Source organism: Plenodomus lingam, assembly GCF_022343315.1.
Source record: "Plenodomus lingam strain CAN1 chromosome Unknown scaffold_20, whole genome shotgun sequence".
Taxonomy (NCBI): domain Eukaryota; kingdom Fungi; phylum Ascomycota; class Dothideomycetes; order Pleosporales; family Leptosphaeriaceae; genus Plenodomus; species Plenodomus lingam.
Genome location: NW_027093974.1, coordinates 1,485,127 through 1,504,408, shown reverse-complemented (window position 1 = coordinate 1,504,408; position 19,282 = coordinate 1,485,127). Strand labels below are relative to the sequence as shown.

The 19,282-nt window shown below is 52.7% G+C and overlaps 7 protein-coding genes across 7 annotated transcripts; 4 read left to right on the top strand and 3 right to left on the bottom strand.

The window, feature by feature from the left end:
- Positions 1-278: 278 nt before the first annotated feature.
- IAQ61_011502 (uncharacterized protein) lies at positions 279-2,479 on the top strand (the record flags this gene model as incomplete). Its single annotated transcript, XM_066099229.1, has 3 exons — positions 279-384; positions 720-2,076; positions 2,149-2,479. The coding sequence occupies 3 exons, from the start codon at positions 279-281 to the stop codon at positions 2,477-2,479; spliced, it is 1,794 nt and encodes a 597-aa protein (XP_065950748.1).
- Positions 2,480-2,707: 228 nt separating this feature from the next.
- Positions 2,708-3,502, top strand: IAQ61_011501 (uncharacterized protein; the record flags this gene model as incomplete). Its single annotated transcript, XM_066099228.1, has 1 exon — positions 2,708-3,502. The coding sequence occupies one exon, from the start codon at positions 2,708-2,710 to the stop codon at positions 3,500-3,502; it is 795 nt and encodes a 264-aa protein (XP_065950747.1).
- Positions 3,503-3,730: 228 nt separating this feature from the next.
- Positions 3,731-4,606, bottom strand: IAQ61_011500 (uncharacterized protein; the record flags this gene model as incomplete). The annotated part of the gene is made up of 2 exons (XM_003844012.2): positions 3,731-4,216; positions 4,370-4,606. 2 exons carry the CDS (start codon positions 4,604-4,606, stop codon positions 3,731-3,733), a joined length of 723 nt encoding a protein of 240 aa, XP_003844060.2.
- A 2,236-nt stretch (positions 4,607-6,842) lies between these two features.
- On the top strand, positions 6,843-9,545 carry IAQ61_011499 (uncharacterized protein; the record flags this gene model as incomplete). The annotated part of the gene is made up of 1 exon (XM_066099227.1): positions 6,843-9,545. The coding sequence occupies one exon, from the start codon at positions 6,843-6,845 to the stop codon at positions 9,543-9,545; it is 2,703 nt and encodes a 900-aa protein (XP_065950746.1).
- Positions 9,546-10,104: 559 nt separating this feature from the next.
- On the bottom strand, positions 10,105-13,144 carry IAQ61_011498 (uncharacterized protein; the record flags this gene model as incomplete). The annotated part of the gene is made up of 7 exons (XM_003844009.1): positions 10,105-10,482; positions 10,539-11,523; positions 11,576-11,751; positions 11,801-12,297; positions 12,348-12,727; positions 12,781-12,908; positions 12,962-13,144. The coding sequence occupies 7 exons, from the start codon at positions 13,142-13,144 to the stop codon at positions 10,105-10,107; spliced, it is 2,727 nt and encodes a 908-aa protein (XP_003844057.1).
- A 1,167-nt stretch (positions 13,145-14,311) lies between these two features.
- Positions 14,312-16,474, top strand: IAQ61_011497 (uncharacterized protein; the record flags this gene model as incomplete). The annotated part of the gene is made up of 5 exons (XM_003844008.2): positions 14,312-14,458; positions 14,523-14,528; positions 14,587-14,727; positions 15,085-15,342; positions 15,809-16,474. 5 exons carry the CDS (start codon positions 14,312-14,314, stop codon positions 16,472-16,474), a joined length of 1,218 nt encoding a protein of 405 aa, XP_003844056.2.
- Positions 16,475-16,895: 421 nt separating this feature from the next.
- On the bottom strand, positions 16,896-19,214 carry IAQ61_011496 (uncharacterized protein; the record flags this gene model as incomplete). The annotated part of the gene is made up of 1 exon (XM_066099226.1): positions 16,896-19,214. The coding sequence occupies one exon, from the start codon at positions 19,212-19,214 to the stop codon at positions 16,896-16,898; it is 2,319 nt and encodes a 772-aa protein (XP_065950745.1).
- Positions 19,215-19,282: the final 68 nt, after the last annotated feature.

Sequence of the window (19,282 nt, the reverse complement as noted above, 5' to 3'; positions counted from 1 at the left end):
GTCGAGCGGGGTGCTCATGTCGTGGCCACCATGGGCTCCTACCTAGTGCCCTGCACACTCAACGGCCAGCTCACAGAGTTGCAATGTCAACTTGTCTGCCATCATCACATCTGCCTGCAAATCTCCTGCTGCCATCCCACCGTACCACCTCGTGCATGGTGGGGACCACAGTGCAGAAATGTAAATCATGGCTAGTTTGTGTATACTGCAACCACCCCCATGGCAAAAGAGAGGAATGCACAAAAGTAGTCAAGACTCATACATACATACATCGGGGCATGTCGAATGTGATGAGCTTCCAGCAGATCAATGATGAAGCTCCATGCTCGAACTGGCTGCCTCAAGGTCTACAGATGAGCAAGTCCGCCTCACCTCGCACACGGGGTACCGGTAGCTCCTTCCAAGTTCCGTCCTATCGTGAGCCAGACTGCCATCTGATCTCACCATCACGAAGAAGCACTCCCAGCACCCACAGTGAGCCCTCAAGCGACAGACCTCTCCCGCATACCAGGATATCAAGCATTGACATAGTCTCATATGACTTCCCCTCCTGTTTTCCAGCAGCATCAGATCCCCCATCAGTCGCTTGGTCAATAGTGGACCAACATTGATCAGCATTTAGACGATAGCCATCATCAGCTTCGTACTCGCCCTTGTTTCTCTTCACCAACTCGTGTTGTATACTTTCAACAGCACTCACAATCGCTGGCGGTAGGCAGCGATGACACTATCCCAGCTTGCGGGATGGCTGCTGAAAGGGCCAGGTCAATCAAACCCCCCGACCGATAACGTAAAACGATCGAGCATTGGCCCATCGCAGGAGCAGGCCAACGACTCCTCCTTTCTCTCACCGCTTGGGTCGGACGACAGCCGGAAAGCAGGGTGTGAAGGCATGGTCGGCAATACCCATGGCGAACCTAGAGGGCATTCCATCGCGTCATCGTGGGCGAAAACCCGACCTTTGTCAGACATACGCGAACTTACTGAGCCTAGCTTGGCTGATAACCTAGTACGGCGGCCTTATTACGAGAGCAACCAGCGCAGCACTTCTCGTACTGAGGTCTCGCGGAAAATATCCATTGCCTCGCGACGGCGCCGAAGTATGGATACCCGCCACGGGGAGAACATGGAACCAGAAAGGAGGAACAGCGTCGAGAGCAGCGATATGCGGTCTGTCCGTGGTGGACCAGCCTCTAGATCGCCCTCCCCACCTAGTGCCGCAGACAACAACAGCATCTCCAGTATATACAGCGTACCAGCTGGTAGTGTGCCGCCTCGATCATCATCGCGATCTCGGGCACGTGGTGCATCTCAACCACGACATCCACCACATCCACCACATATACCTCCAACACAATCCATACGACCACAAGCAGCAGCCACATCTGTCCATGCCATCATCCCCATCATCCCATTGCCCCCACCCAAAGACAGCGGAAACACGATACCTCGACGAGGCCACTCGCAATCCCCCTTACGTAATGTCGCCGCGCGACTTGATCCCATATCCCATGACATGCATCGACACATTCCCTCCAGAACATTTATTCGTGAGCCACTCTCCAAGGAGATTTTGGAATTCCCATCATACCGACATCCCAGGATAGATCTAGGCCTCGACTTATCAGCAGGCATATTCGTTGGTGGAGGTTCTATTGAAGGCACTGTGCAGATCAACATTGACGACGCAGAGCGGATACGTCATAGAAGGACTTTGGACATTGCCCGTATATCTATCGACCTACTCGGTTTAGAGGAAATGAGTGGGAATAGAAGATGTGTCTTCTTGAATCTAGCTTCGGAGCTGATCGATGAGAAGAACCCGCCACCACAGAACATGGTGGATAAGCAAGAACCCATAGGGTCAGATGACCTTTACTGGCACCTGATGCCCTCAGTCACCAATCTAGCCTTCAATCTTAGTCTGCCCCTGAATATTGGGCCCCCACCATTTCAATCGAAAAATGCGCGGATTCGGTATGTGCTCTGTGTATCGCTTTTGATACGCGATCACGGAAAGCAGTACATTGTCAGAACTTCCGAAGACGTTACCGTCTTGTCTGTTTACGATCGTTCGTAGTCCTTCTACACTGAATTGCTCTTTACTAATGACGGATCAGCCGAGAAGGCGCTCATGTCATTACCCAGCCCACTGACTGCTTCGGACGAATGGGTCAAGCCACGCGAAAATACCATTGAGATAGTTCGAGTCACCGCAGGTCTCCATCGACAGGTATGGGTCAGTGGGACGAGCATCTACGTCGATGTTCACATGGCCAATAACAGTCGCAAGACGATCAAGAAGATTGAACTTCAGTTGGAACGAAACATACTATGCTACAAACACGTTGGTCATGATTGGAGTGCCGACTGGCTGTTTGAGATGCTGATGTGGAATGTTTCTAGTCTGCTGCCTCGACTATGGAGAAGTCCGCTGGCCAGGCTCGCATATTTGACAACAATGAGCGCTCTACCTTGAGCAAGGCGACGGTCAAACATGGAGCGGCTGGTTGGCATGGTGTTACCGCTCACCAAACGCAGATACGCACTTGCAATCTCGAGTTACCTCGTGGACATGCTACAGTGAAGTGTGGTAAGATGCCCTCGCAGTGAGCGGACACATGTGTATCACTAATAAATCCAGGAAAGTACTTTGAAGTGCGGTACTTTCTCAATGTCATCGTCAGTAGTTTGCACACGTGAGTGCATGCACGTTGAGTTCATCGATAACGCTGACACCCACCAGAAAGCTGGTCACTGTTCAGCTCCCTATCGTTCTCATTCACATGGTCAGTCGAATATAGCTCTCGTCGTCTCCCTCTTACATGACCTAATTGGCAAGCAGAACTCGCTCGATGTCGTGCCAAACTCAGTTGCGCAAGTTGCAATGGCTATCGAAGAGAAGCGCTCACATCAGCGCAATCAATCACCTAACCGTCTCGGTCGTCAACCCTCGCAATCAGTTCAAGGTCGAGCCTTTGCAGCACCTCGCATGCAATCTCTTAAGCGAATGCGTGCCCGAGCCGAAGATATCCAAGAGTTAGGTCATGCCTTGGAGCAAAGCCCACGCAAATACAACTTGAGACGTGCAGTCTCCAATTGGGACTATCGAACACCGCCTTCAAATCGCAAGGGAAGGATAGTAGGCGATGGCGAAGCAGCGGACCTGAAGGACTGCCTGCGAAGAGTTCGCTCAAACGAGACCATTGGTTCGAGGCCTAGCAACATACACAGAGGCAACTCATCAAGGTCCACTCGGGGTCTCAGCTCTGCCCTTGGCTTCCGAGAAGCAGAAGTCCGCGAAGACATGGAGCTTGCGGGACTGGGCGTGGAGGGCGATGGACCTTTTAGGCAACGATTAGAGCGCAGCCGCGGCCGACAATATCGCTTTAGCAAGAAGAAGAGCGTTGAGCGATGGAAGGGTGTAGCGAATGCAGGAGTGGGTTGGTTGAAGAACAGTGGGGCGACGAAGGAGGACCAAGATCGAGAAACTTGGGTGTGAGCATGCATAATGGAAGCGTTGGTGAGGATGGCATGATAGCCCTGACTGTCTTGTTGGGTACCGACAATTTCCACTCATTCCTATTCAATAACATATATCCGACACTACATCTGCTTTGTTGGCGAGTCGACGGACTTCTTGCTTGTGATATTGAGCATGTCTCGTTTGTATTATATAAAATCCATGCGACAAATACTACAAACCCACCACGAGTCGTTTGTTCCCCCCTCAACATATTGCCCCAGGACTCTCGTTCGTCGCAGCATCCTCCATAGCAAAGCGATCCTGAATCCCCTTCCAACCCCTCAACACCACATCCGCCGACACCGTACCCTTACCCAACCTCCCCACCGCCTCCTCCACACTAACCAACTCACTCTCATACGCCTTCTCCTCCTCATTCACGCCCGTGCCCTCATGGTGCAGCGGCTCGTATCCCACCGGCTCCATGGTAATCCTCTCCCTCAGCGTCAAGCCCGGTGGATAGCGTGGCGGCGCCTTATACGGCGCCCCCGGTTCACCGGCCAACTCGGCTTCCACCGCAGGCGGCACCGTCTCGGCAATGTACCAGTACAAAATGTACTGCCAGGTTCGGATCGGGAGTAGTTGCATCCATACTGCGTCTGCGGTTAGAGGCGAGGCGTGTGTGCGGGGGTGGGCTGGGGGTTGGCGGTGGGGGATTGGGAGGGGGAGGAGGCGGTTGCGGTAGCCGGACTAGGGGGGGGTGGTTGGTGTCTTGTTAGCTTTGGATGGAGGTTGTTTGTAGTTTGTACGTGGTTGTTTCGCTTGGTGGGTGTTTGTGGTTTATGGAGATGTTGGAGAGCGCAGGGTTGGTGATGAATGGTAATAATGATGGGGTTCACACACTTCCTCGTAGCCCTCCCTCTCAGCACCAGGCCCGCTCTCTTCCCCCGCGTCCCGGCGCCCCTTGGGCAAAAAGTAATACGTCGAGCCGCGGTCTTGGGCACGGCATATCACCACTCTGGCCGTGGCAATGTGGAAAATGGCTACGCCGGCGCCGACTATGAAATCACTGCCGGGGAATTGCGCTAGGACTGGGGTACATGTGCGGGGAGCGGTGGTAGCGGTGGTCTCGTTTGTCATGGTGGAGGATGGAGTTGGTTGGTGTTGTGTTTATTGGGGGTCTGGCAAGGGAGGGAATGCACATGGGAATGGTTTCGCAAGAAGGGATGTGTATGCGCTGGATAGGGATTAGATACCATCCTAGAAGATGTGGCTGTGATATAACACATGGCACCGGTCAAAGCCTTGCATGTTGCCAGATCATAATGGGTGCACACATGTGCGTCTACTCCATTGCTGCCTGGAATAAATGTATCCAGTTGGGTCTGGGAGGTCTAGTGGGGCAAAGGTTTGGTGGTTAATCCTTACCCCGCCACGCTAGTCCGTAGACTTTTCTTTCGCACATTTCAAGACTCTCTGTCAAAATTTAATACATTATATATCATAACACTGACAATTCTTTCATCTAAACAGTAATCAGTTACTGGCCTAATGGCCCAATGGCAAGGCGCTTGACTACGATTGTAAAATCTGATATCAAGAGATTCCAGGTTGTAAGTTATGTCTCGACCCCGTTGGTTCGAGTCCCCACTAACACCAATCAGCGACCCCTGGTTAGGTCATTCAACATCTTTTTTGCTGTTCCTGAAGTTATCACCTGGAAAAGCCAAGCTATGCGTAGTCGATGCTGCTTCAGGGCGGTCTTTTCTTTTTGCTCTAACAGGAGTAGTAATTCCCTGTTCCTCTTATTTAAGAAAGAGAGAGAGAGAGAGTATGTTGTGTGAGTCCAGGAAATTACTTAGTTATTCACGCTACCTTCTCTTTTGCTAATCTAGGCTACATGTTTTATTTTGCTCAAGAGTGTAGATAATGTGGTTTTCTTACATCGTAACAAGGTAATATAAGTATTACTTGAATCCTAAAAGACGTGCCACATACTTATACTGTCTAAAATTTACCTTTAGAGACGATTATAGGTATTATAAATAGATTTGTTAATGAATTAGACATAGTCTACAAAACATCTAAAAAAGGCCGCAAGTTATATCACAGAAGAGAGGACATTGCATTGCTAGATCGAATTTTCTTCCTGCGCATCAAGTGGCACACTTGTAGATGTCGCAGCGTCTACTGCCCTAGACTAGCTATCCTGATATCACGAAATCGGAAGGGCGTAGGTATTTTCAGCTACCTTGGACTGAAAACAAGGAGAATTTACTGAAAGCAGAGTCGGAGATGTTGCCGGTGCAACCTCGGTGCAGCTGAACGCAGGGCAGAGATACATGCTCTAGCGCCGGAGGAAAAGTAGGATGTTAAGAACTGCTCACGACACCAAACAATGTCTTGCCCACGCTGCCATAATAAAGCTAAGGCTCTAAGTTTCCAGCAAGAGACTGCCCTGTTTGATAGAATTTATTCTACTAAAAAGATTTTGAAAGGAGCTAGTATAGAAAAGTGTTGGTGTTGCTTAAGTTTTGTTATCCCACCATCACTAAACTCCCACTTTTCCTCCGGCGTTAAGAGACATGCAATTGTGAATCATAGACGCCAATGAACAGACTGCTAAATAATGCGTTTGCACTCTCAGACGGCGAGGGCAAGGCAAGTATGGCAAGACCTCGTTAGAAGTAGACGGGGAACATTGTTCCGATATTAGATACAAATGTCCACATAGATGAAACGAAGGATTCTTTTAATAGTCGATTTGGCGGTAGTTAGATGTTGTTCGCACTAGTCCCTACCTGTAACCACCTCCCTTGTCCTTTGACAGGATGGCAACTTCTCCTCCCAAATGTGCCATCTTTGCCATCTCACAAAACTTGGAGAGAATATCTCAAATCAATTGGCGACTGGTATTTGTTGCCATTGGCGGAAATACCGATATGCATGTTACGATAGCTGGTATGTGCTTGGAAATGCCTTCCTCTCCAAGTTGTGATCATCAGGGACAAGCCACTCGCGCAGCAACATCACGTCGTTGATTTCCCGCATCCTTACCCCGCATCCATTACGAGGACGATCACGAAGTATGGGGTCATCAGCCTTGGATTAAACTTCATCACATTTGCAAAGGTTACCATTCTGCAGGGCGAAATAGGCCAATTTGCAGGGGTAATGTCATCGATGTCGTGTGGGGACAGTCTTTGCCGTCGTATACGGCAGAATTTATATTGTCAGCCCGAATTGTTTCCGCTATAGGTACCGATTGCTGTTCCAAGGACCGGCTTACTAGCGATGCATGCAGTGCATATATCAATGACCACATGGCCTGCAGTCTCTCATCCAAACAGTACAGGCTCGGCCTCGGATCCTCACCATGTTGACACGCGATTGCATTCTGTCACTACTACCTTTACTTGCTTTGCAAGTCAAAGGTCAAGACAATCTTGGTCTCGGCAATGGTTCTACGTCCTTCCAAGTCGGTGCGCTCGAAGGGAGTATAAATAACCCTTCCCAAACACTTATATCGCTCATTGCCAGTCGCACGAAGTTCGATTTCTTGCCCTCCGATTTTCTTCCCAGGCTTGCGTTCAATGGCGCCCATCATCTTGGTGACATCACGCTGCGATATCGCTCAGGCGAATCGGGATCACGGACGAATGTCGATTCTGCACACGCAAGGAAGCCAGTCACGAATTTGAAAGCTGGTGCAAACACTTTCGCCGCCGCCGATATGGGACCTACACTTCCGAGTGGACTGCCACTGAAGATCACGAGGGAGTGGCTGCAAGATGGGGATGATTTCGCCCTGCGCTTCAATGTCACCAACACCGCCAATTCATCCGTCGAATTGGGAAGTCTGGGCATTCCTGTCAGCATCAACAATATCTTCTCTCGTCGCTCCGCAGAAGAAACCCAAGACCGATGCTCCCTCGCTGATCCGTACATTGGCCTTGATGCAGGCTATGTCCGAGTCACTCATCTCAAGGGCACTGGAAGCGCGCTGGTCATCACTCCCCTTGGAGTTACTCCATTCGAGGCCTGGCACTTCCTGCGGGAGCCAGCGGGCGAATTCGGTTACCAGAGTCAGACCTTTGAGGGCAACTACGAGTGGCAAGTTCATACGCTTGCGTATGCGGAGAATGAGTGGAATGCCAGTGTGCCTTGGAACAAACCGACCTCGAAAGTCCTAAAGGCAGGCGAACAATACACGATTGGTCTTAAGTTCTCGGCCGCCGATGATGTCCAGCACATTGAAGACGCTGTGGTAAAAACTGGGACTCCAGTTGCAATGGGTGTCCCAGGATTCGTGGTACCATCTGGATCCTCGGCACGACTCTTCTTGAAACACTCCTCGCCCGTTCGCAACATCGACGCCAATGGAGCTCTTGAGATATCGAAGCTGGCCTCGCCTGGCAATGCATACAAGCTTACTCCTGCTGCTTCAGCATGGGGTCGAGCACGAGTGACTATTACCTACGAGGATGGCAAGACGCAAACTGTGCATTACTTCATTCCCAAATCGGCACCTTCGTCACTCGCTGATCTTGGTAATTTCTTCACCACAGCTGCTCATTTCACTGATACCTCAGATCCGTTTGGCCGCGCTCCATCCATCATGAATTATGATCGAGAAGTGAACCAGATTCTTGCCCAAGAGCCTCGTGTCTGGTTCTCTGGGCTCAGCGATGAAGCCGGTACAGGAGCTTATCTCGCGACCGCTATGAAGCAGTATATCCAACCTGTGGCAAAGGAAGTCGAGATTCTAGACGGGTTTGTGCATGAAACCATGTTCAAAACGCTGCAGCTAAATGGCACTTACAAGGTCATTGCCAGTGCATTCTTCCACGAGCCTGGTGCTGTTGACTTTGCATACAACCCCTCGTTCGATTGGACATCGTGGACATCCTGGAACCGCTCCCGATCATACACCACAACTTGTGCATACAACTACATTCACCCAACAGCCACATACTGGACGTTATACCGCACAGCCAGGGGCTACCCAGAGCATAAACTCCGAGCAGATTGGTCCTGGTACCTCGGCCGTGCAGTCAACACCACACTCTACTGTCTTGGAAACGAGAGCGCCAACTGCGAATACGGACTCTTCGGACTGATGGGCGAGTGGGTGCTCGGCGAGCTGCTCTCCGACCTAAAACGCGAAGCCATGACGGCCGAAGCCTCTGCCCTCGAAACCGCCATGCGTTTCCGCGCCGACCACTGGGAATCGCAAACAGTTCCGTTTGGTAGCGAAATGGCCTGGGACAGCACAGGCCAGGAAGGTGTCTACTACTGGACCGACTACTTCAAGCTCCCCGTCACCCCGGCCAAGACCATCAACAGCATCCTCGCCTACATGCCCACAGTTGCCCACTGGGGCTGGAACGGCAACGCCCGTCGATACTGGGACTTTGTGTACGGCGCCAAGATAGCCCAGATTGAACGCCAGCTCCACCACTACGGCTCCGGTCTAAACTCCCTGCCCATGCTTCATGCCTACGAGCAGAATCCAAAGGGCAACTTGTACAACCTGCGCGTAGGGTTCGCAGGCAACACCGCACCGCTTACCAACATCGACGAGGAAGGATTCGCCTCTGCGGCCTTCCACTCCTTCCCCGAGCTGCTCAAGTGGGATCCCTACGTTGGCGACTACGGCCAGGGCTTCCTCGGCCTCAGTCTAGGACAGTGCGTCTACGTGGTCGCAGACGCCGAGCACGGCGACCTAGTTTTTGGCGGCGACCTCGACGACGCAAAGAGCAATGCTGGTTCGCTGACGGTGGCGCCCAAAGACGCCGTGCAGCGACGCGTTTTCATTGCGGCCTTGGGCCTCAAAGTTGAAGTCAGTGCGGGCGCTATTGCAGAGTTTGTCTATGAGAAAGAGACTCGGCGCGTGGTGTTGACGCTTGTGCCTGCTACCCGGGCAGAGGCGCTGCAGGCGAAGTCAGCGGTGGTGTGGTTGAAGGAGAGTGGCAAGGAGGATGTGGGGTATAGCGTTGAGGGTGGGAAAGCGAGCAGGGGTGGCTGGGAGGTTGAGGTTGCGGCTGGTGGTTCAAAGGTGACGGTTGCGAGCTCTTGAGTGTACCGATAGGTACATGCAGCACCTGGCTGGATGTCTTGCGAAGTCGTCGTTGATGCGGAATCCAGATACCGACTTTGTGGACGAGATGTGTGTGTAAATAAACTTTCATTACACAAATCCGCCCTAGAATTGAGCTTTTGTGTTTATGACTCAAAAGCCAGAAGACTTGTGTCTGCAATGTCGGGGAAAGAAGAGGACGGTGTCCGATCATCTTGCCAGCCCATGATGATGATCTACGCACGACACCATCAATAATACAGTGTGCAGAAAAGGTCATATGCAGTGAGCTAGATAATAAACAATACCTGAGTTGCAGAAAACTCATCTTGGAATTAGATTATTAATCCACCCCACTCTCCCTCCATGCCCGGAATTGCAAGAAAGAGTAAGAGCCAGGACTTGCTCTAGAAATCTACAGTTGCAGTCATGATACTACATCAAGCCATAGATCTGTCGGTATTGTTACAAGACCAAAAAATAATACGAGGCGTTGGTATCGTTAATACATACGCAGATAAAAAAAGAAACGTGTAACTTTTCCCCAAAATATAAATTATCAGCGCCCGCCATTCATGGCACCAGAGTTAAACTCGCTTGTCCCATGCTGCGAATCTGAAAAGTCGGGTAGGACACCGTTCATGCTGATGCCATCCTCGTATCCAGTGTAGCCACCAGTCATATCGGCCCAGTCCCATTCAAGGGTCATGGGCATCCTCCATAGGTCTTGTGGGACATTGTTGATGGTTTGGTCAAACTGGCTTATGGCCATTGCATTGATGTTGGAACTTATGCTGTTCACGTCGCCGCCTGTTGTCATGGGTAGACTTTGTTGCTGTTGTAGCATTTGCGCCGTCATCGAAGGCGAACCGTATTGACCCATTTGCGAATTCGCTTGGAGGGAGGCATGTGTGAAGTTGGGGGAAAAGGGGAAAGGCTGATGGTGTTAAAAAGGTAATCAAGATGGAGGAGAAGGGGACAAGGAGTACATACCTCGTTAAAGCCGTGGAAGTCGGGGTTGAAGATCATGCCTTCCGAGGCAGGTGGATTGTTTTGCGGTGTGCTGGCTTGCTGAGGTGATGACTGTGAATTGTTGCGATTCGTTGAAAGTAGTTCAGCTGCTGTGGCATCAATCTTTGCATCTTGCTCACTGTCTCCTTGCTTGCGCTTCCTCCGTGATGCGTGTTCACGGTCTGCCTTTTCCAGTACCATGCTAGCGATACGCTCGAATTCGGCGCAGACTGTACACATTCGTTTTACACTGCCGCTTCCTTGTTCGTCGTCCAGCATGTTCAAGAAGTTGACCACCAACTTCATTAGCTTCAGATCTGTGCGCGATCGAGTGTCTTGTGGATTTTGTAATATGTTCGCGAAGAGTGTAACCAGTGCTGTAACTGGGAAGTAGATGACTAACCACACGCATGACAAGTCGCCTTTTGGAATGTACTTGAGGAGATGAATTGATGCTCTAGCAGCCTGCACGCAGAGCTGGGCTGACATGAAGACTCTTGGGTTGAGAGGTCGTGCATTCAATCCTTGTATTGCGAAATTCGAAAGTCGACTTGTCCAGTATCCGTGATGTACACTCATGCGGTGGATGGTGGTGAGACAATTGTAGTAACCGAGATGCAAGACGGCTACTTGCAGGATGAGAGGGGTATGAGAGGCTTTGATGTCGTGTTCTGGCCGGAATTCCAATGGGATACCATCTTTCCAGGCTTCGAGTTCTCTGTCCAGTTCGCCGATTGTATTAAGCAACTCGCCATCCGTCTGCTTTGAGGCCTTTACCGAGTACAAACCCTTGTAGACCTTACTTTGAATGACGGAGAATGTACACATGAGACGGAAGAGGTTCATGGTCCCTTTACCATCGGCTAGTGGTATGTTGCCAATGTTATCAGGGGGCGTTTCGCTCGGTAATTCGACATTCATATCGTCATCATCTTGAACAGGGGGTCTGCCAGATCGTAGACAAATACTGCGTAGACGTTAGTTAAGTTAAGTCCTTCAACAAGATCAGAATAACCCACTCTTTGTCGAGCATGTACGCAATCCAGAAGACTCGTCTTCGTTGCTCCACTTCCGCTGCGTTCAGACTGAAGTTGGACCCCTTCTTATGCAGGCCGATACTGTGCGCAAGTCGCATAGCGGTTGCGACGAAAAAGTACGTAGGTTGAGGATTCGGTGTCCCTAGTAGAAAAAGGCCCTGTCACGTGTCAGTTACATTCTGATGATCTTGGATGGATGATGCTTACGATTCCTAGCAGCGCCTGAACGCTGAGCAAATCAGTGTTGCGCATTGTGAGTTCGACCATGACGCTCATGGCATTCTTGAGGTATTGCCACGCCTTTTCGTCTTCTTCTGCTGGCACAAGATTGCTCATTACACGTAGACGATGTGCAAATGCCAAGGCAACATTCAAACTAGCCCACCAGCCAGAGCCTTCATAAGGGTCCTTGGAGTAGTGCTTATCGACCAGGTGCATAAAAGTCGGTTCGTGGAACAGTGGGAACATGCAGTTGAAGTTCTCAAAATAATCCTTGAGGAGCGACAGCGCTTCGTGCTTGGGCGGCAGTGCTTTGTAGGCTCGTCGCTTGAAAATGTCCTGGAACACGTCTGGTCGCCATTGTATCCATTTGTTGTCTTCGACTGCGGCCGTTGAAATCATATCGCGGAAGGAGTTGTCTCCTGTTTTTTCGTTCACCCATTGTATGCCTTTGGGTGAGAAGATGGAAAAGCCAGAAGAGGAGCCTATCAAATCAGTACAGCACAGTAGAGCCCACTGGTCCAAGACGACTCACCAATGTACCTCGTCTCGCCACAATTGTTGGTGACAAGTGAGCACATCATTTCTGCAAGAGCATCCTCATCTTTTTCCTTTTCCTTTTCACCATTCTTGGGTCGCGGCTCAGACTCTGGCGAGGCCGTGCCACTTTGTGGACTGGGTAACGTCGGTTGTACGGGAGTACCCTCCGCTGTCGAGCCAGGCGGTGCCACTGATTGCCTGCGTTCGTCTATGCTGGTTCTGGGTGTTGCAGACCGGCCTGCCCTGGCTTCCAACCGTTTTTCCAGCGTGGCTAAATCGGTCGTGCCATTTTCCTCGTCGGGAAGGACTCCAGACAAGCGCATCAAGGATTCCATTCGGGCGAGTCGATTCTCGAGACCTTCAATATACTTGGCGCTATTCGTGGTTAGCCGGCGCATGCATGTGTAGCAGGATGGAAGCTAACGCACCCTTTTGGTGGCTGCCGCTTCTTCTCCACTTGAGTGAAGATGCATTCCGTCTTGTAGTTCTGGCAGTGTGTGCATTGAGGCATCTTACCATCGCACTTGATCTTCTTCTTCCGGCACATGTCGCACGCCTATAGCCTGTCAGTTTTGTCCAACTCGGCTTGCTGCCACAATGCATCTATACCCTTGCGATGCGCCGTCTCTTGGGGTCGCCTCCACTCTCGTGCTCTTCCATGTCATCGTGGGCGAACATTGGGCCCTGCGGCATCTGCGACGGGTCAAAGGTTCCGCTACCGAAGATGCGTGGGGGCGGAGGGTTCATCATGGGTGGGCCGGCGCCATAGTAGGCACTTGGTGAGTTATTCATGGTGGCGGTGGTGGTTCAGGTCGCGAAGGTGATTTGGGATATCAGCTTCCACCGGGCAAACAAGACTCCCTCGCGGGAATATGGGACGTTGTGGTGTTTCGTGATGACGAAGGCTGTTGGGGCGGGCGGAAGGGTCCAGCTGAAACGCTGCCGAGGGCACATCGACAGCACGATAAAGGGAGACTTGTCGCAGATTGTCCGGCTTATCGAATCGCGTGCAGCTCGCGACGGGTGAGGGGTGAGGCAGAAGCTTGTTTGGGGCCACTGCAGCAGTGCATGTATACGACGGCCGTTATGTGCAGGTAGTGTATACTGTTAAGTGTTAGGGCCAGGCATGATCGGGGGGCTTAGCAGCAAGTTGGAGTTCGGAGGGAAGCGGAGTCTGCTTAGGGCCCGTCTCCGGTTCGACGTGGGGACACACTGGTCAGGCGAGGGCTTGGGTAAGGAAGCAACAAGAAGTAGTTGACATACACGGGGGGGGGGGCAAGGCTGGTATCCCTCCTGGGGCATCAAGAGTAGGCCTGCAGTCGTACAGCAGGTATGTACAACGCCCACCGCAAGACCAGGTAAGACAGGTAGGTGGTTTCTCCCGGTTGTCGTCCGAGATCCGCACAACTATTAGGTTTCGCCGAACGGATGGGGCTCCAAGTAACTCACCAAGGGACGTGTGAGGTTTAGGCTACGTGTGGACCAGGTGCTAGCACGGTCGAGACGCCGTGTGCTAGAGTACTGCCAGTAAGAGACAGTATGTACCTATGAACGACTGGTAGTTCACTACTAGTACTTAGTATAGATACTCTATACTACTCACCATACCGGTAGAGTACATACCCCTAGCACATAGGGTTCCCGAATCAGCACAGATCCAAGGCTCCACTGTGAAAAAACGCTGGAACATCGTACTGTGGTGCATGCGTTTGCCTAGGACTCTATATCGACCTCTTACCTACCGTACACACGCTGTCCTAAGCACACACGTCGCCGCGCTCTTCGTGTTGCTGACGCTCGGAATCGTTTTACATACATAGCACGCACAGTACGTCACCATTCTGCACCAACGCCCAGCCGCATCTTCTCCATCTCGGCCATCAGCACTGCATACATTTCGCTCGCTTGCACCAGGGTGGGCTACTCATATGACATGTATGGCACCACTCCACGCAAACCATGACTTCGATTCTCCCTGCCTGCATCAGCTCCATGAAGCAGCTCGCCCACGCTGGCTACCCAACTTGCTGCCGGCTGCGCCACTTCCGTTGCATCTTCACTACCCTACCCTACCCTACCCTACCTACCGAATTCCCTACCTACATTGTCAGTGCCAACAACGGCTTGACACGCAGTCCTGCGGCTTGCCGTGCTAACGTGTCACTGCCAGTTCCAAGTCCTAGACAAGCAAAAGACAGTCGTCATCACTCATGGCCCCATTGACGGTAGAGGAGCTGTTGGCGCATCCTGAATTCGAGCACCTCGTGTGGGATCTCGAGCCTGAGAAGAAGGGCAAACTAGCTGTCGCCAAGGATAGAGGTGGCCCTATCAACATTGCCTACGAGGTTCATGGCCATGGCGATCGACACCTCGTGGTGAGTGACTCCCCACTCTAGTATTGATCACATCTCCTTCCCCATGCTGCCTTGCTGCCTTGCTGTTCAGACACATCAGGTTGAGGAGCAACTGGGGCAAGGGTGCATTTGTCACGCTGCATCCTTGTGCCAGACTTGGTACTAGTAGCGTGCTTTTGTACCCGTTCTGTTTCAGTCGCATGGACCGTCTCAACTTCGCTTCTTGGTGTTTCATGTTGTCCATGTCTTCAGGATGGCACTGTAACCGTCCACTTTGTTGGTCTGATTGGATAGGCATTTCCCCATGCATCGAGAAGAATTCGACCAACCTCGGGCTATGGGAGAAAATACTGTGTATTCATCACTGACCATATGTAGTGGATCATGGGCCTTGGGGGCATGAAAGATGCCTGGCAAAGACAGACCAAAGATTTTGCCCATGATCAAGCTGACAAGTACTCGTCCCTGATTCTCGATAACCGGGGTATCGGAGAGTCAGACAAGCCAATCTTTCGCTACAGCACCTCTGAGATGGCCAAAGATGTCATCGAGGTCATTGATCACATTGGCTGGATAGGAAAGCGTGAACTACATGTCATTGGCATCAGTATGGGAGGCATGATCGCACAAGAGATGGTAAGTCCAGCAATCTTCCACACACTTTCCTCAAACTCGTCCATCATTTTCCACAACGGTACCGTGGTCGACAAGACTGTAGGGCTGCACAGCCCAGCCTTCTGAGGTTCTCGGACCACGGATGTTCCACCATCCGGTCCACCACCACGCCATTTGACGCACATGCCAAGGGCATCACACTGCACCCTACACCTGGCCAAACTACAACTCCCCTCCAATCTTCCAAGGCATCCTGCACTTCCGCTCCGCTCCACCCCGCCCCCACACTTGGTGTTGCAGATCCTCGCCCTACAGATCGAAGGACCGACATCATGTGACATTGTATACACTCCCCCGCCGCTCCTCCAAGACTCAAATGAGATCAAATAGGAAAGACACTCAGCATCCACGCTTCTTTCTTTCTTACTTCCCATACCCCCCCTCCCCCCCATATATATATCTCCTCCCCAAACTAATATCCTCTCAGGCCTACCAAATCCCCACGCGCATCTGCACCCTCTCCCTCATCTCCACAGCCTCCCACCTCTTCCGCACAACCGGCTTCCTCTCCAACCTTGCCGCCCGCGCCTCTCTCTTCCTGCCCAAATCCCCCTCTGCCAAACTAACCAGCATAAAACACAACCTCTACACCCCAGCCTGGCTCTCCGCCCCCGACGCCATCCCCCCAGTCTCCTCGACCCCATTCCCCACAAACGGCGACCGCTTCGCCGCAAACGAACTCCGCAAGCAACAGCACCCAGAGTACGTTGCTAAAATCCCCTTCATGCTCCAGGCTGTGGCCGCGGGCTGGCACTACAAGAGCCCAGAGCAGCTGCTGCGCATGGCGGGCGAGGTGGGCAAACGGCGCATCATGGTCGTGCATGGGACGCAGGACCGCATGTTGGCCTTTCCGCTCGGAGTCGTGTTGTGGCGGGGACTGGAGAAGGGCGAGGGGAGGACGGGGCGGGAGAATTGGTTGGGCGTGGAGCAGGAGGAGGATGTCTGGGCCGAGGGCGGAGAGATCGAGAGGCATTTTGTCAAGGGGGGTGCGCATGTGTTGCCCGCGGAGATGAGGGCGGAGTTTAATGGCTGGGTGGCCAATCTGGTAGAGAGAGGTGTGCGGCTGAATGCGGAGGAGGGGGTGGAGGTCTGAGGTTGGGGTTGCATGCAGGTCTATGTTATGTACTTGAAGATAGCCAGCCAGCCCTCAGCCTCACTGCATTCGCCCAGTCATGAGAACTTGGGCTCGAGAATATGGACGCTCGTGTAGACAGAACAGGCACGACAGTGTTTGTGCGAGTATATAATATTAGACCTTATCGTATGTATCCATTGCGATGATCCATAGTAGAACCAATACAGCAACTGCAGAAACGTAATGTCGTTACCAGAAGACATTAGGAATAAATGCTCCAAGTGAACAAGGAGTCGAGAGCCAAGTGAGGAATGAGGAGGGGGCATTCATACTACAACCGCTTCAGCTCGCTCCATTACATCGTTCATGGCCTTATCCAAGACCCAAAGCCATTCGTCGTTCGAACGAAAAGAAGACTGACTTGACGGCGCAATGCACCCTACGACCCCACCACCTCCACCCATCCCTCGCGATTCCTCTCCACGCCTCCCCCCTCGCGGCCCATCAATTCCTTGGCCAACCCATCCTTTGCACCCCTCCGTCTCGCCCTTTCCCTTACACTCTTTTCCTCCTTCTCGCACTCGCGAATCGCCTCGACAACCTCCAGTTCCTCGAACCGCGCATCCTGGAGATTGAGCTTCTGCCATTGCGGATGCTTGGAACAGCGCTTCTTCAGACAGACGGTGGACTCTGTTTCGACATCACAGACTGCTCCATCTATTACTCCTCTACTCTCGCCATTGCCATTTTCCACGGCAACCACAGCACCCGCGTCCACACTGATAATTTGCTCCGGTGTAGGCGACAGCGTCGAGTATTTGAAACTAGCCTTGCCGTGCGGTCTATTGCGCCAGAGGAGAAATTCGGCATCGCTCCAGCTCAGTCTACAATCGTAGCCGCAGAATTCCTTCGTTTTGATCTTCTCGCGCTCAGCGACACGGAGGGCTTGCTCTTTGGCCATGCTGACAAATTTCTCGCGGTCTTTGAGCACCTCGAGCCGGTCTTGAAGTTGGCTTTTCTCCTTGTGTAGAGCGGTTAGGCGTTCTGTCTCGCCTGTTGTGAGGGCGAGACCAGCGTCGTTGCCGTTGAAGGTGGCGCGCGTCGGTGACGCGGTTTGTGGGGGTGAGAGCACACCTGTGCCCAAATTGCGGAAAGTTTGAATGTTGGGGGATGCATCGACGAGGGCTTTCAGATCTTTTGAGCGGAGGGTGCCGCCAAGGGGCGTTGGTTCTTCTTCTTCTGCTGTTGTACCATCGGCCGCTTTCTTCTTCTTTTTTGACTTGTCTCTTGTGCCATTTGCTTTCATGGCGCCGGCGTTGCGTTGTAATTGTTCCGTCATGAAGAGGGTCCCACACTCTTCAGAGCAGTATTTACTTTGGCGGTCTTTACCCAGTCGAGCTGGCCTTCGACAACCATCTCGTCTGCACATGGGCTTCCAAGTTGTGTGGCCCCGGCCATTCTCCTCGCACATTGGGCAGATGAACTTATCGACGAGACCTTCATCAGCCTGTTTCATATTTACGCAGTCGCCGTGGAACCAGTCGTCGCAGCCACCGTCACAGCCTATCATCCACTTATGGTTGTCAGGCTTCTTGCATATGCAGTAGAGGTTGTGGTCTTCGGAGGAGTCGCCGTCATCATCGGATGCCGCCACTTGAGAAGAGTTATCCGGTGCGGGAGAGGACTCGAGAGCGGGAGTACCGGCTTGTGAGCCTTTCTTCATGGTCTTGCTTGTAGCAGATTTGGGAGGTCGCGCGGAGGGTGTAACCGAGCGGGCGGCAGCGTCGTCGTCGGGGTCGATCTTTCGTTTTTTGGAAGGCTTGACAGCTTTTGCGGTTCCCTTCTTCTTGGGTGCTGAAGCTGATGATGGAGCAGGACGCTTTTTGGAAGGGGCAAGGGCAGTCTTGGAGTCGACTGGTGAAGCAACGCTCTCGCTGCCCATTCGCTTCTTGCGCAGCCCCAGGTCGGCCTGTTTCGCAACCTCGAGGGCCTTGAGTGTTTCTGCATCCAGCATTTCGCCGGGGATTGAATTTTGTCGCTCGGGTTGGGTAGCGGTGGTGGCGGGTGTGAGTTCTCGTGGAGTGCCCGTCGGTTCGTTCTTAATGACGGGCTGTGGGGAGGGTAGGCGCGTGCCATTGTCGTGTGAAAAAGGCAGTGATTCTGCCTTCACTTGGCCTAGGTCGCCTGTGGGTGGAGCGGTCGGCTCATGACGCACAGAAGCTGCTTCACGAGCCAGAGCGACGTCTGGGGCAGACCCACCGCCTTCGCTGGAGCGCGATAGGGGCGGTACCATGTGAGAGACGGGGTTCGCAATGGGCGCTGGCAACGGCTCGTCCTGGTGTGTCTGCTCGTGCAGGGCCGAGGACAAATTTTGTAGAGGTGGCAGAACGGGGGCAGGCGAGCCTCTCTCCATGAGCGACTGGCGCCGCTTCTGCTCTTCGGGGGATCTGGAGCCGTGGTGGTACTGTTCAAGCGTGGGCGAGTGGGCGACGGGGCCTGCAGAGCCTGCCGAGCCTACAGGGCTGTGGTGGTGGGAGCCCACGCTGCTGGTCCGTCGCGGCGCGTGGGCAAAGGCTGTGGGCGAGGGCAGGTCACGCCGTGGGTCTGCGGCATACTGCTGGCCGCTGCCCAGCGTGGCCAGGCTGGTCAGGGCATCGGCGGCGTCGAAGGGGGCCGTTGGGGTGAAGCTGGCGGCAGACTCGCGTCGATCGGTGAGTGCGGGCTGCTCGTGGTTGAGCAGGTCGTTGATGCTGCTCATGGTGGTGGTGGTGGTGGTGCCGGCGCGGGTAGAGTAGGTGGGCTAGGTGGTGCGGGAACAAGGCCTCA